Source organism: Lissotriton helveticus, chromosome 3_1, assembly GCF_964261635.1.
Source record: "Lissotriton helveticus chromosome 3_1, aLisHel1.1, whole genome shotgun sequence".
In the NCBI taxonomy this organism is placed as follows: Eukaryota; Metazoa; Chordata; class Amphibia; order Caudata; family Salamandridae; genus Lissotriton; species Lissotriton helveticus.
In genome coordinates, this window is record NC_136061.1 from 165,391,319 (window position 1) to 165,407,988 (window position 16,670).

The 16,670-nt window shown below is 45.1% G+C and overlaps 1 protein-coding gene across 1 annotated transcript in view; it reads right to left on the reverse strand.

Moving 5' to 3' along the window:
* Nucleotides 1-16,117, reverse strand: part of LOC144824458 (eosinophil peroxidase-like) — an 80,006-nt gene extending 63,889 nt beyond the window's left edge. The window contains exons 1-5 of the mRNA XM_078683555.1: nucleotides 15,986-16,117; nucleotides 15,728-15,805; nucleotides 13,804-13,897; nucleotides 9,813-9,988; nucleotides 7,716-7,836 (exon numbers count right to left, since the gene is read on the reverse strand). Coding sequence (XP_078539681.1) covers nucleotides 7,716-7,836; nucleotides 9,813-9,988; nucleotides 13,804-13,897; nucleotides 15,728-15,803 — 467 coding nt within the window. The 5' untranslated portion in view covers nucleotides 15,804-15,805; nucleotides 15,986-16,117. The remainder of the gene's footprint in view (nucleotides 1-7,715; nucleotides 7,837-9,812; nucleotides 9,989-13,803; nucleotides 13,898-15,727; nucleotides 15,806-15,985) is intronic.
* Nucleotides 16,118-16,670: the final 553 nt, after the last annotated feature.

The following is a 16,670-nucleotide window of genomic DNA, read 5'->3' on the forward strand; positions in this document are numbered from 1 at the left end:
AGAGAACTAGTGTTCTGACTAGGGAATTAAAGTCTTAGTTAGGGATGCCCTGTCTGATATCCCAAAGTAATCTAAGGTGGTAGCGTGAGTTTGTAGCCATTGTCCAGATATGAGATTGTAGATTAAGCCGATTGTCAAATATGAATCCTATTCATTTCACACTGTCCACAATCACTAGTATGCAGCCTAGGAAGAACAAGATTTAATCCGATCTTGGACAGGTACACAGGAATGTTTGTGGTAAGATTAAAAAGAGTTCTGTTTTAGTTGGGTGAGTTTTAGGTTGTGGATGGAAGCTAATTTTGAATGCTGGGCAGGGTGTTGGTGAGCAACTAGGTGTTGGTTGAGGAGGAAATTGTGATAAGGCTCTAATTATCATCAGCATATTGGTGATAAAGTATACGAACATTACTGAGGATTTCTCGAAGAGTCTCTAGATAAACAAAGTATGAGACAATACTAATTCCTGAGGTTAACTTCACATGATATGGAACTCACTGTTTTAATTGCTTGGAAGGGGTTGGAGAAATAAAAGGTAATCCAATTTAGAATTGTTGCCTCAGTGCCCATTTATTCTTTCAGGATATTAGCTGCATCAAAGGTATAGAAGAAGATAATGGCAGGGGCTCCTCTATTTGAGGAAACAGGGTGCGTCGTCAAGCGCTTGTTGTATTAAGGTCTATGTGATGCAGCCCTGCCTGATTGGAAGTAGTCCAGGAGGTTGTTTGTCTGGATATCAAAAGAAAGTTGTGAGACTATCCCGCTTTCTCTCATATGGCCTAGGAAGGAAACATTTATGGCAGGCCAGTAGTTGTTCAAGTTCCGGGAGTGTGCACAGGCTTTTTTCAGAAGGCAGGAGTATATCCCACTTTCAGACACTTTCAGACTATCTGGGAAGGTATCTCGCATAGCTGAAAAATTCACTAAAGTCGTCCAGACGGGGAGCAGCCCTTTGACAAACTCATTACTAATGGATCCTGGCACAGAGCATTGAAGTGACTTGGCAGTTTAGTTTTGAATAGCTCCATGTTAGATACTGCATCAACATCAGACCAGCAAGAATGTGCCTTACAGGTGAGCTTTTGGTCATCACGGTCAACAGACCGGGTGAAAGAGAGACCTCACGAGAATGTATTTTCTTTGCAAAGAAGAAAACAGTCTTCACGCTTGTCTTTGGAAGAATGGGCAGTGGGGATGTAGGGTGGGTTTTTGACTGTTATATCACTTGGAAGGGAAGCATTGAGTGATTGTTGGAGTCATTGGTTATATTTGAAGGACACATGGGGTTGTCAAATGGACAATGGGCACCACTTCCTTCATGAGGATTGGAGAAGGGCTAAAAGTGTGGAAAACAGGGCATTTCAGACTGGGACTTTGCTTGGTGAGAAAAAGAGCACACAAGCACGCCCAGAAGTAAAGATGGTATCCCCTATAAAGTATAGATCAGTCCAAATACTTGGGTCCATGTCCTCTGTTCATCTCTGCTTAAAGAACATAACAGCATTAAGAAACAACATTAATGAGAGGGGACTTATAACTGAAAATGAGAGATGCACATCTTCTTGTGCCAGCCCTAAAAGACACACAAATGATGGAATGTAGAACAAATTAAACATTCACCCCCAGTCAAGAGATCTGACATAAATTCTCTGTTCTTTTGCTCACCATGCCACCCCAGTTTAGACCCAGCCATGTGCAAATCAGGCTTGACCCTGCTTTTCATGGGAACAGTCCAGGGCAAACTGTCAAGTCAGGTCCTTGCTGGACCAGAGACAAGCACCCTAGGACCTGTTTGGGAGTGTTAGACCTGGCACCATTGGGGTGGGACCCCATGAATTTTACCCTTGCCTCCTGTGTTTTTGCAGTATGTTCGACTTTGTTTTTGCTAGTCTAGATGCGCAGGGCACTTTGTCACTGCTGTTCAGTGCCAAAGTGCCAGTGCTCCCTTTTGTAAATTGTTGTTATTGATTGGTGTTTCCATGATTGGCTGATATGATTTACTGGTCAGTCCCTAGTGCGGTGCACTGTGTGTACCCGGGGCCTGTAAATCAAATGCTGGTAGTGGGCTGCAGCACTGATTGTGCCACCCACATAAGCAGCCTGTAAATGTAACTCTGACCAGCCATTGTAGAGCCTGTGTGTAGTCTAGTACTGCACTGTCTACGTGGAAAGTGTTCCCACTTGCCAGGCCCTAACCATCCCTTTCCCTACATGTTAGTCAATCACAGGATAGGCCCAAGGTACCCCTGTTGTTAGGGTGCACTTTATGGAAAATGTAGGACATGCCCTGGTGTGTTTGGCCTGTCCTGTATGTGAATTACTGCCAGTTTTGTTTTTCTCTGTTGCAAGGCTACCTGTTTCCATAGGATAGAATGGGGAGTTTGTTTATTACATCTTATAAACATAACTACCCATGGGAACAAGGAGGGAATATAAAGTTATATACGCCTGAACCCGAAATGTTAAAATGCATCTTTTAGTTAAGGTGATTTTTACATTCTGTGTTTGAAAATACCACTTTTAGAAAGTAGGCATTTTCTTGCTTAGCCATCCAGTGTGTCTCTGATAGGTTTGTGTATTGCATTGTCTGACTTTTGGATGACAGGAGCTGGAGGGGAGTAGTGGCACCAGAGAGCCTGATGAGGCAGGGCTAGGCTGCATTTAGAGTAAGGAGAGGAGATTTCCTTTCATCTGAATAGGCCTGGTCTGCCAAGGACAATGCTGTCTCCACCTTCTGCTAGGAAGTTGCACCAAAGAGGACAGAACAGTTTTTGGCCAAGCACAGGGCTTTTCTGCAACTGAGAACAAAGGATTTTGTAGTATAAATATTGGGGTCCAGACCCCAGAACTTGAGATTACTTCTGGAAATCAAGAGGAACCTTTGCAAAGGAGAAGAGCCGGAGAAGCTGAGGAGGAATATTGCCCCTGTGCTGTTTGCTGTCTGGGGTTGGCCTGCAGTGGCTGCTTGCTACTAAGGAAATGAAAAAGGACTTTGCTGTTTGCTTTGTCCCATGCTTGAGAAAGATCCCCAAGGGCTTGGATTGAGCTCGCCCCTTTTTCACTAGGTCTCAGGATCATCAAAGACCTCACCAAACTTCTGGGCATCATTTCTTGAACCGCTGTTTTCAGTAGCCTGGAAAAGAAAAGGGCAACCGACTATGTCACCGAGTCCGTCGCAGGAGTCCGTGTCCTGAAGGCACCGCAGAGAACACCACCTCGTTTCGCAATGTAACTCTGGTCTCACCGACTCCGTCAACGAGCCGCTGCTTGCACCGCCTCTTGTGGGCAGCACACTCTGCAACACTTCACTACACGCTGCACTGACATCTTTGACTCAGTCGCTGCCCGACTCGTACATTGACCGGGTCCGTCGCCGCATCATGACCTGCCAGCACTGCATCAACACCACCTCACCCTGCAACGTAAGCCTTGGTCTTACCGACTCTGTCAACGAGCCATTGCCTGCACCGGGTCGTGAGGACATCACACGCTGCAATGCTTCCATCTTACATCGCAACTGCGATGGTTGCCCCGGAATGGCTCGTACCATTGTGTGGGCCGCAACAACAAAAGGTACTGTCTCCGAGTCTGTCGACGCTTTGGCTAACCCGTATCGGCGTGGTTGGCAGGAATTGTTAGACTCTGCTGTATTTAGTATCGTGGTAGCCCGCACAGAGCTACTAAGTCGGAGGAACTGTTTTTTCATGTTTTTCCTGCCTTTTGAAGGTTATTTTGCACAGTAACTAATTGTATTGTATGGTGGATTTTTGTTGTTTGATCTTGTTTTGATTGAGATAAAGATTACTTATTTTTATAAACTGGTATTGTCCATTTGTAGTATTTTCACTGTATTCCTCAATGTATTCAAAAATGCTTTATCCACTGCCTCTGAGATACGCCGGTCTGCTCTGGTCAAGCTACCTAGGGGATGAGCAGGGGTTATGTCAGAAGTGTATCCCCCTTACCCTGACTAGGAAGAAAGGTCCCTACTTGGACAAATATATCTCTCTCTGCCAACTAGATACCCCCATTTCTAACAGGGGAATCACTCTTAATCAACCAGGCTAGCTTGAATCCAGTGGCACAGTGAGCCCGGGAACCATGTCTGGGCATACCCAGCACGGTTAGGGTTAACAACACAAACACAAGGAGATGATGGATGGGGTGCTGCAACTTTTCAGACATTCACCCCCAACCACAGATCTGGGGTAAATTCATTGTTCTTTTGCTCACCATGCCAGCATTCTGTCCATCAATTGTTGCTACAGTATTCCTCTGTAATGTTGTTAATGTCTTTCTGAGAACCACATGAGGAAATATTCCATCTAGCGCTTTTGACAAGAGCTGTAATGTTTATGGTTTTGGTGTCAGGAAACCACATGGTCTCTTGTTTCTGTTGTCATTAGGTTTTCTGGTGGCCAAAGGCCAGAGTGAATTAAATCTGAAAATGGTCAGACCAGCCCACTAGTATGAGGTCTTTGGCGGACAAAGGTATATCCTTTGAGAAGAGCAGATCAAGAAGTCAGGCATTAAACTATAAGGAGTTTTAAAAGCTTTGTATGGAAATGCTGTCAACAAGGAAAGAAGGCAATAGATTGACAGATTGGTCTTGGATGTTACTCCAATACAGATGAAATAACAGAGGAAGATGCTGGCCTCAGGAAACAACAGTTGAAACATAATGAAGTCAATGCACTCTTCAATAAATGTGTTATCTTTACTAGGGGGTGGTAGATGACATTTTGTCTGAGAGTAAATGCCTCATGAGTGAAGATCTCCTTCGATAGGCATTGGAAGATGTCATACAAAACAGCAGGAAGTTTTCAGAAGCCTAATGTGATCTTATGAATAAGAACTACTCCACCACCATGCCTGTCCTCTCAGTTACACCGTTTAGGGAAATACTGCTAGAGGAGAAGGATGTTGAAGGACTCAGAGAGCCCTATTCCAGTTATGACTAGGGTTTCAAGGTTGAAATTCAAGATGGTGTTAGAAATCTACATACAGTACTTTACTACTGAACAGGTGTGCAGCATGCATTAAAGAAAAGAGTGTCTTGTAATGAACACAGGGTTGTGCAGCTGACTGTTAAGTATTGAAATCAGGTTACTTCCTCCTAAGTTATGGGTAGGTGTGGGGAGGTCTATTGTTTATAATAACTGGGATAATGGAGTTTAATGGGTTGGTCACTTACCTGTTTAGCATTGGTGCATGTGATTATCTGGCTTTCAACTAGTTCACAGTGTCTATATAAACTTCAACAACTTTTCAAATGTCTCTATCATTGAGAGAGGATTGTTTTCTCCTGAGGCAAGGTTCACGATTACATCTTGATAGTCTATCTTTCCGGATTATTTATCTGGGCCATTGGTTAGGTTGGTAGATGAGGTGGGCCCTGAGATGAATCTTAAATTCAAAGGAGATTGTAGATCTGGAGGGGGAGAAAAAGTGTAGTTCTTGGAGATAAAAGTTGGATTGCCCTATCAGGCTGGGGGCTGAGTATGGGAGATGGGGCTTTGATGAACCTGATGGGTTACAGTATTAAACTGGTGCACTAGAAATGAATGTAGGCTGAGTGTTACCTAAGGAATAAGCAGAGGAGAATGATTTTGAGGACCATGAAAGTTAGGATGCATTGGAGGAATTTGGGAGATAATCAGACGGTTTGGGAAGAGAGAACGTATGAGGGGCCGTAAGGTTGTAGGCAGAGGGAGGAATTTACTATAGGGTTTATACTAACACAGCTTCCAGGCGAAAGAGATGTAATTTGTTCATGTCCATAAAGCTGAAGGTGAGTACAGTTGGGCTTACTATTGCTGCTAGAAATAAATGAGGTCCAAAAGCACGGTCTATATTCTAGCTAATTTCATAGTTCCCTATTGCAGTGAAGGGCACTGTGTGGCAGTTTCATTAAATACTGTTTTACTGCAAGATTTGGTGTGGGTTAGTACTTGGTTCTTTTGAGGAAAGGGGACTAGTAGTCTTTTTTCTTGACAGATTATTTTTCATACGGTTGGTGGAGGTACTCTTTTCCAGCATCAGAGGGAGATTCATGGATTCAAGGCTTGAAAACTTGCAGGGGAGACGAGCAGAGGGAAGTACTTAAAACAAGATGGTGGGTTTAATAGAGACAGGTCAATCGTATCAAGTCCAGCCTCACGCCTTAAAAGGAGGCAGTGGGTGCCCGGCTTGGGACAGTCGTAGAGACAGTCAAGCTTGAGCTCAGGTTTAAGAACTCGGCATTACAGACGCAGTAGGTGGGCAATCATTGACTCTTGATGGGCAGTACCAGTGATGTAGGTGGAGCAGGGTGAGTGCACGAGCAGTGGAGGCCTCCTCTCCTGGTCACTACTGGCTCTGTTCCCTGCTACCAGCTCCTTTAGCATGAGGCTGTGCCAGCACTCACCTCAGCCTTCCTCCATGAACCACAGGCTCTTTAAGGCAGTAGCATTTCATCTCAGATCCAGCTTGGTCATGGGGACGAAGGAGCCATTGGCTTTTCATGCAATTACAAGTGACCAGAGAGCAGGTGGGACTGAAAACCTCTTTGGATTCTCATTCAGGTCTCATAACTTGCAGCTGCATTCCTGGATGGGATGTCCTGAGAAGAATTTGAACCTAATGTTTCCAAGAGTAGAGGAGCTTGTAGTGGAGCTTCCGTCCTTGTGGTGGCTATTTTGTGAGAAGTAGCAGCTGCTTAGATGTATAATATAATATGATTTTCATTACACCAGCTTTTGTGTGTATGAACTACTAAAAACATCTTTTAAACTGTCTTTTATAATATGAAGTGTCCTGTTGATGAAAACATATTTAGCCCAGCTTGAGTTGCAATGGTTTAAAATTACTATGCAGTAAATGATGCATTCATTCATGTAGTCATTCAGATGATGCCTTTGTGATATAAAACAATGTCCTTCCAACAGTAAGAATCTACTCAACAGGTGATACACCTCCTCCTCTGAAATGGCAAGTGACATTCAGAAAGACAGGTGTCACCTTATCACAGGATGTACTCAATTCCCCCAAACTGCATTTGGTTCTGTGCTTGTTCCACTAAGAGCATCCAGCCTGAATCACATATTAACTATACTATACAGCAGCAGAGGACTAGCAGCAAATTCCCTGTTTGAGGGGATCTCTGTGTCCTAAGGAATTTATCGTGCTGAACATTACATGAACCCTGTGTATGACAGTCTCCAACTGAGGACCAGGTGCTCATATCTAGAGTCGCTGGAATTATGCGGCAGAAGATGGCGTAATTATATGGCTGGGTTTACGAAATTATGCGGCAAGAAACACCAAACTATGTGGCGTAATGGGGTACATTTTTGGATAGTACTACTTCATTATGTTGTAATATTTACACTTATTAACACTGTCTGGGCATGGGGTGCATCTCATTAGTACATCTAAACATAGCTATTAGCAACAGAACGCTGACCAGTGTACTTTGGCAAAAGGTCCTTACACTGCGCGGCAAAACCCGCCACAGTGTTTTAACAAATTTCTGAACTGTCTGAGCTAAGAACAATTTTCTTTGTTAAAATCTGTAGACTATGCAACAGATGATGGATTATGTAACAATTGCGGCAGATCCATAATTATGCGGAAAAACACCACAGCCGCACAGTTACACAACTCCAGTGGCCCCCTTATAGCTCAGAGTGACCCACAGGCATTATATGTCGAAGGAAGCCAAGGTGAGCAGTTACCTGTTGTTGCATTCGCCAGTGATGGTTCTGTATCGACTGTTCGGACAAGCTGTCGGCATTGACTGATAGGCACACCCAGTGACCTTGGAGACGGAGTAAAGCTGTTCAGCAGTGAGTATATCTGCAAACGGTTACAGCAAAAGTATTATTGAATTGTTACATATCCTCCCAACCCCTATATTACTGAATATATACTTTTTAACTCCCCCTACATTTGCCAAACCATTCCAATCCCTGTTTTCTTTTAATTTTGTTTTACCATGCTTGCCTAATTCAGGCACTTTTATCAAAATTATTTTTCCCAAAGAATCATTAATTGATTAGATTGGGAGCTGTTTTACTGGTCATCTCAAATTGTTCCTTTATCTGCGCATAGTCTTGTCTTCTTTAAGTATAAAATATACAAAGTGCATTCTGGAAAATGTAAGAGAAATATGGCACTGTACAAAAAAAAATCCAAATAAGATTGGAAGGATATATGTCTGATAAACAAAAGGATAAATAACTTTGGGAACATTTTATATCTAGTACAAATTTAAAAATGCCGAAAATTACAAATACAACCACAATGGAAATTACGAATATTCAGTAGAATAGATTTTTCAAGAAAGAGGTCACGGGACGATAACAAGCCTGCAAAAGTCTACCCAAAGAAATGTGTTTTTAGTGCATTTCAAGAAACAATTACTGAGGAGATTGTGAAGATTTCAACTGACAAAGAATTAAAAAAATATATAGTACAACATCAGGACATGTTTCATTTTAAAACTTTTGTCTATTGAAATAGTGGTTTGTCAACACAAAATATGCCCTTACTGGTGTTGTTATACCTCAAGTGCACCAAACTAGACTATGGAGGCTGCGTGAGAGACCGACCCTGATACCTTCACAAAAGCAAAATCATGTTCTGAGAGTGTGTCTTCCACCCACCAACAAAGCCTCCTCTGCCACCCCTTCCTAAACTCTGGGAATGGAGAATTAAGGGAATTTGGCTTTCAGGAGACATGTTCTGTTGGTCATAGGCGTTGGTCGTACTTAGAGGACTTGGGTCTCTCTCTGCCCATCAAGGCAAGACTTGGAACCAAAACCGGCACTGGCGTACTGCTCGTCTGGCCCCCTGGGGGAAGGAGGTGGGTGCCGCCGACCTGTTTGCTAGGGCTGGTTTCGGACAATGATTGCTGGTACAGGTTCAAGTCAGTCAGAGTCTCCATTACTGCAAGACAGTGGTTGCAGTGAATGTCTTCTAACCCATTCCAAAATGGCCACTGATCTGCAGGGATAGCTTGTAATAGGAATTTCTTTCCGCTTGCCTACATTCTTATTTATACTCAACATATTCTAATCTCTTACTGGTTCCACTAAACAAGCTGCTGCTTGTTGTACTTCTTTGATATGCAGTACAGTCTATTGTTGGTAGTACTCGGTGTCCTCTGGTTGGAGACACTCTGAACATTCTCTCAGGGGTTGTGTAGAGCCTCCTTTGGTTGGTTAATATCTGAACTGTCTCTCTTTGGTTGCAATACAAAGTCTTTTGGTAGCTTTGCTGAACATTATCTCGTTGGCAATACTTAACAATCTACTACTGGTTGTACTATGCAGTCTGCCAGTGTAGTGTTAGAATGAACAGATTCCTTCTCCTTCCTCGTGACCAAGACCTAGAACGCCCTGCCGCTCCACCTCAGACAGACAACATCGTTCCATATCTTCGCAAGAAACCTGGCTCTTCAACCGACCCCCCTCCTTGATGGAATGGATCCTGCCCCCCTCCCTACCCCCAGCCCCTTGAGACCCTTACGGGTGAGTAGTCGCGCTTAACAAACCCTTGATTCATTGATTGATTTACTATCAGTGGTTGTATCTGATGTCCTACAGTTGGATAACCCGCTGATGAGTCTCTCACTGGTTGCAAAGGGCAGCCACTTGCCAGCTATAATATATAATATCTGATAATTAATACTAAACAGTCTTTTAGTGCTTACACTAAACAGTTTGCCAGTGGCTGTACTGGGCCCTCGCTGGTTGGTTTGACTGAGCAGCACTTTGCTAATTGCTAGTTAGTGAACAGTCACTTGCCATGGTTATTCATCAGTTTCTTACCTGTGATATTGAAGGGCCTCTGGTGGGAGTTATCCACCCTCTCCTTCAACAACTGGAAGGTAGTCTCCATATAATCTGCTGCCCGGATGGCGGTCCTGCTTCCTGCCACCGGCTGCTTGAAGAAAGCCATGATGTCCGAGGGTGAGAGGCTCCCCTGCTTCAGTTTGTTCTTTAAACTGGGAAGGGAAAATAAAATTTGGGTCTGGTCAATTCGGTGTGTCCTTAATTTTTAGTTAAATGTGTCACTTGCCAGTGCTGCAAATTAAGACATTGTTCTACACACAGATCATAAGCAGCACTGCAGCAGTGCAAACCTCGCGGCTGAGGACTGGACCTACATATTCTAAAGTTCAAATTCACTTTTATGTTCATCAAAGAAGTGAGCTTTGTAGAGTAGCTACTCTTTTCATTGCTAGATATGAAACTAACGAGTGTACCCCTTTTCTCTTGTTTTATTAAACTAACTTTTCTAGAACAATGTGTTCCTCACATGCTGTAGCTCCCCATTAGTAAAGATTTTCAAATTGTGAGCTTGGACAGGAGGTTCTTGCAGGCAAAAGTAGAAAGACAAAGTTTTAGCCTAAGAATAACGTGTTCTAGACTAGTCTTGACAATTTGAATTTCTGATGTGCAAAGAGTCTACACATTATTAACCAGTTTAAGATTAATGTCATTGAGAGCCCTTGAACAGTCCTCCAGTGATCCTCCAATAGAATAAATATTAGGAGCATATCATCTGTGTATTGTAGTAACAGGACTGTATCACTAAATAACTTGTCTACTTGGTTTTCTACAGACCACCATTCGTCTCAATACCTGTTTAGTAAACTGAAATAGTCAATACTAAGGTCCACGTTAAGTGCCCTGTAAATGCTGATTTATGCACACATAGGAGTTCATGCCTGAATTAAGATGCCAAGTTTTGAAATAATTACAACACCTGACTTATTTTTGCCCACACAATTTTTTGAAGCATATACCTCAGTGGAATTTATGGGGGTAATACCATCAAACTCCACATTTGCAACCCTAGAAAAAGAAGGCCGAAGCGCTGAGTTTCAAGCTAGCCTGGCTGATATGGGGTGATACCCCAAAACCGGTTCCAGGATGCTTGTTTTCCGGTCCAGGGAGGACCTGGCCTGGCAGTTTGGGCTGGACTGTTCCTATGAGGAGCAGGGTCAATGCTGATTTGCATATGGCTGGGTCTAGACTGGAATGGCGTGGTGGCAAAATAATGATGGGTTATACTCATATCTGAGACTAGGGGTGAATGTTTGACAATGTTCAACATTCCGTCGACCATCTTTTTGTGTTGCATATCCTAAAGTCGTGCCAGAAAATATCAATACCATGGGGTTATGTTCTTGCACTATTCTGATTTCCACACTTCGGAATGAGGGCTAATGTGGTACTACTATATATTTTTGCCTTCTCTGTGGTTTGTAAACTCTGCATGTGCAGTGTCTTTGCCGGCACTAATTCCATCAGAATTTACATGGTAACAATAAGGTGGTGAATCACAGTAAAACTCAAAAAACAAATTTGGCTCAAAGTGCCCACTCGTAATGAGGGCAAGCAGGTCTTGTCATAAATGGGTGCACTGTTACTAAATCCTGCAAATTTGGACAGCTGGCCTCAGGACAAAGACTTCCCTACATAATTTCTGCATGATCTCTTTAGGTGTGAGGAATGAGGAGTGGAGTTAGTCGTCAGGGTATCAAGAACTGAAGTAAAGTAGGGGTGGCATACTTCACCAGCAGAGAGAAATGTGGCACAACACACATGGCTACCCCTGTACACAGAGCAAACATAGCTCCTGATGTAGAGTTGGAGGCGTGTACTCCATCACAAATGTGATGGATATCCCATCCACCTTATTACAAGTATCTTAGGATAGACACTTGTTATAAGGCTGACTTGATAGCCATCATCTTTGTGACACAGTAATCTGTCCTCGAAAGTAGATTAGGCCCACAGTATCACCAGTAGCAATGAATGATTCACCATCGGAGAGAAGAGAGGTGTGACACACAAGGGCAGGGTAGTCTAAGCAACCCTACATACACCGAACAGACATAGTATCACCAGCAGCAATAAACGCTTCATCATCGGAGAGGTGACACACACAAGGGCAGGGTAAACTAAGACACCCCACAGACATAGTATCACCTGCAGCAATGAGTGCTTCACCATCGGAGAGAGGAGAGGTGCGACACATGAAGGGTAGACTAAGCCACCCAACATACATAGAACAGACATAGTATCACCAGCAGCAATGAATGCTTCACCGTCGGAGAGAGGAGAGGTGTGACACACAAGGGCAGGGTAGACTAAGGCACTCCACATACACAGAACAGACGTATTATCACCAGCAGCAATGAGAGATTCACCATCGGAGAGAGGAGAGGTGTGACACACATACAGGGTAGACTAAGCCACCCCACATACACAGAACAGACATAGTATCACCAGCAGAAATGAATTCTTCACCATCGGAGAGAGGAGAGGTGAGACACACAAGGGCAGGGTAGCCTAAGACACCCCACAGACATAGTATCACCAGCAGCAATGAGTGCTTCACCATCGGAGAGAGGAGAGGTGCGACACATGGAGGGTAGACTAAGCCACCCAACATACATAGAACAGACATAGTATCACCAGCAGCAATGAATGCTTCACCGTCGGAGAGAGGAGAGGTGTGACACACAAGGGCAGGGTAGACTAAGCCACCCCGCATACACGGAACAGACATAGTATCACCAGCAGCAATGAATTCTTCATCAGAGAGAGGAGAGGTGTGACACACATACAGGGTAGAATAAGCCACCCCACATACACAGAACAGACATAGTATCACCTTCAGCAATGAGTGCTTCACCATCGGAGAGAGGAGAGGTGTGACACACATACAGGGTAGACTAAGCCACCCTACATACATAGAACAGACAGTGTAACCAGCAGCAATGAGTGCTTCACCATCGGAGAGAGGAGAGGTGCGACACATGAAGGGTAGACTAAGCCACCCCACATACACAGAACAGACATAGTATCACCAGCAGAAATGAATTCTTCACCATCGGAGAGAGGAGAGGTGAGACGCACAAGGGCAGGGTAGACTAAGCCACCCCGCATACACGGAACAGACATAGTATCACCAGCAGCAATGAATTCTTCATCAGAGAGAGGAGAGGTGTGACACACAAGTGCAGGGTAGCTTAAGACACCCCACATACACAGAACAGACGTAGTATCACCAGCAGCAATGAGGGCTTCACCATCGGAGAGATGGAGAAGTGACACATATACAGGGTAGACTAAGCCACCCCACATTCACACTGCGGTGGTGCACGCTTCACCAGCAAATACCAGAGAGCCTAAGAGGAAGTGGTGCTCGATAAGAGGTGGCGGATCTCAATCGGGTGCATATAGATCGAATCTCGTGGATTCATGGGAATTCCGATGGCGGAATGATAGATTCAGCAGTGATGGAAGCTCCAAAGGGCTAAGTTAGAATTCTGGCAGTTATGATTGCTCTAAAAGGGCAGGTCAGAGTTCAGAGTATTGGCAATGATAGAATTCCTGGCAGTGATCTTTGGTGAATTCTCTCTTCACTCTAACAGTGATGGCAGCTGTAGAGGGACGAGTTGAGAGATTTAAGGCCAGACAACGGTAGTGCCCTATTTTGAAGGGGCAGGTTCTAAAACATGTTATGATGGCAGCTCTGAAAGAGCATATTGGGTAGTAGTGGCAGCTCTGAATGTGCAGGTACGAGAAGGTCAGAGACCAGAAGACAGGAAGTGATGTCAGCTTTGACGGTGAAAGATGGAGGTTCAGAAGTTGAATAAAGAATCCTGAAGGGACATGTCAGACTTCGGAACCAGCCAGGCATTCTGCGCCTGATGGCAGTGGTGTTACACCTCTCTTGTTACTCCCACACTTGGGGAATTTGCCTATAGATATAATCAGCGATACCCAAACCTTCGTGACTCACGTTTGGCGCGTGTGCTTGTAGGCGGCATCCACCAGGTGCTTGGCTTCTTCAGCACACCTCAGAATGAAGGAAGTCTCCACCTCTTCCTGCCCATCTGCAAAGATGAAATTCAAAGTAAAACTCAGAGTGGTGCCATTTATAAGAAGATACTACAGTCTGACACTTATCTGCAAGTGCTGCTGTGAAACTAACAGTACCTACCCGACTTCAGCCTGTGTAATAAAAAAACAAACTACAGCCTTTTAATTCGCCCAGTGTATCATGCTATTTTCAGGAGAAAATACAATTTGCAATAGGCTTTCTCTACAGTTGCTGTGGAATTCTATACACAAAAGCGAGGGAAGAGTTCGAGGGAGTAAACCTTTCCAGTTTATTAATAAATGTATCCATTTTTCCTTGAAATCAAAACAGACAGGACAAGAAATAGAGAATTAAAGAAACAAAGCAAAGAGCAAAGCCAGGAAAAAAAGCAAAAAGAAGCTGGAAGGAAAAAGGCGGTGTGGAAACAGGGAAAGGTAAAAAATGCTTAAGGAAAACAGACAGGTGAGAAGTAGGCAAAAGTACATGGGGACGATGGGAAAGAGAGTAAAGAAAACAACCAAGGGAAAATGAGACACAGACAGCAAATTTGTAACAAGTGTTGACAAAGCCCACCGGTCTCAGTTTTTTTAAACAAGAATTGTAAAAGCCAATACATATGGTTGTAACTGAAAATTAGCTTTGCTAATGCTTGTTACTAGCGATGTCTCCAATCAGAGGTAAGACCTTTCTGTAGAATCCTGCAGTATCTTAGGTAGTTACTGCAGTAGTCTTCATGGATTCAAAACCAAATCCTGTTTCTGTTTCAGACTGGAGAACCTTTGGTCATATGTAGAGGTCACTGTAGTAAGAAACAGAACTTTTCTCTAGCAGACTGCAGTACCGTAGGTGTAAAAAAAATATCAGGCTACAGGAGCATGGGTTAGTAAACCGAGGTCCTGGACTCAGAAACAAATTATTTCAGGAGCAGGTGGAGTATTTTGTGTTATTACTATAGGTTCTGGAATCCATCCCAAATAGTTTTCTGTGGCAGTTTGCAGTACCTTAGATCGCCGCTAGAGGTTCACAGACTCCCCCTTTTCTGGAGTAGACTGCAATGCCTGAGAACCGGTCAAAGGTGGTCACTGTGTACACGCTTCGGGCGTGACTCAGGGCACTCATGAGTCGTGATGCCCCAGCCAGGGCTGGCCTTGGGCATGGGCGAGCTGAGCTCAGGGCGCAGTTATTCAGAGGGGCGCATCTGGGAACTGCCTGACTTAATGTCACGCAAAGAGCAGCACGTCCATTCCACTTGATCTCAGTCGAGCGAGTCCCATTAAAGACTTTGTAATCAGCCCTTAATGTACATCAGTGCAGCCATATATCACCCATTCATAACAGACACCTCCCTCACTCATGGCAGGCACATCTCACCGACTCATAGAAGGCATATCTCACCCACCCACAGCAAAGCAGACACATCTCACCCACTCCTAGCAGCAACATGTCACCCACCCACTCATAGCAGCCACATTTCACCCACCCACAGCATAGCAGACACATCTCACCAACCCCTAGCAGCCACATCTCACCCACCCACTCATAGCAGCCACATCTCACCCACCCACAGCATAGCAGACACATCTCACCCACCCACTCATAGCAGCCACATCTCAACCACCCACAGCATAGCAGACACATCTCACCCACCCACTCATAGCAGCCACATCTCAACCACCCACAGGTGGGTGTACTAACTCGGGGGACAATCTGTAGACTATAGGGTAAAAAACATGGCAGCCCCGACTCTATGTTTCATTCTTTACAGTTTTACCAGCATGTTTCAGGAATGAGCGCTCAGGGGCGAGTAGGGAAGAGGGACAGAGGCTGCAGGACAAGGCCTTACCGTAGAAAGAAGACGCTGCTGTTTGCAAGAAGCCCAATGCCAGCAGCAACCGGAGGGCAGCTCTCACGGGACCCATGGCTGAAAGACAACAAGGGACAGAGTTAGAGACGGCCTCCCGACCCCCCACCTACCCCGGCAGCCCCCAGCATCAACATGCACAGGGAGGGCTCTGGAAGAGTGGGGCGCTCGGTCCCCAGCACCCCAAGCATCCCCGCCTCCCACCATCTCCATCTGACCCCAGTGCTTGGCAAGGCTCACGCTGCAGGGGGCACGGCTGCTGTACATTAAGGGTCGTGACCTCCTGTGACGCAGCCTACCTGCCGTCACTTGTGGCCTGTGATGGGCGTTACTGATGATGAACAGGGCCTGGTTCCATCAGCTGGGGGAAGCCTGACCCCCGGGGGTACAGACAGGGGCTGGCATACTGCACCCAGGGTCACAGAAGAAAACGGGATTCAGTGCCAGTCACAGGGCGTGTGCGGGCACCGGTCACTCAAGCCACAGAGATGTGCCAGCCTGGTGCAGCCCTGGCACAGGGCCAATGCGCCTTGAACCGGTGCTGGAGTTGCATACAGCGCTGTACAGAAATATGTCTATAACATAATATACAATAGTGGAGGTCGACGAGCGCTACATCTCTCGTCTCTATGTCCTCTCTCGGACAGTGAGTCTCTTATCCCCGCTGCTCTCGCTCACACAGGGTACAGACAGGGTGAATCCCTTACCTGCTGGTAGGTTGACTATACGGTGTTTGGCCTCTCAGCTGCTGTGCTCTCTAACTGGCGCCGTGCAGAGACAACGATTCCCTTCGTTTTTATAGACCCAGTGACTCGTGACTCAGGCAGGAGTCCCCCGCGGTCACAGCCCTTCCCGTTTCCCGTGTCTCCGGGGGTCTTGCGTAATGATGAGCCCCCCCGCCCGCATTCCCCCCTTCACCTGAAAC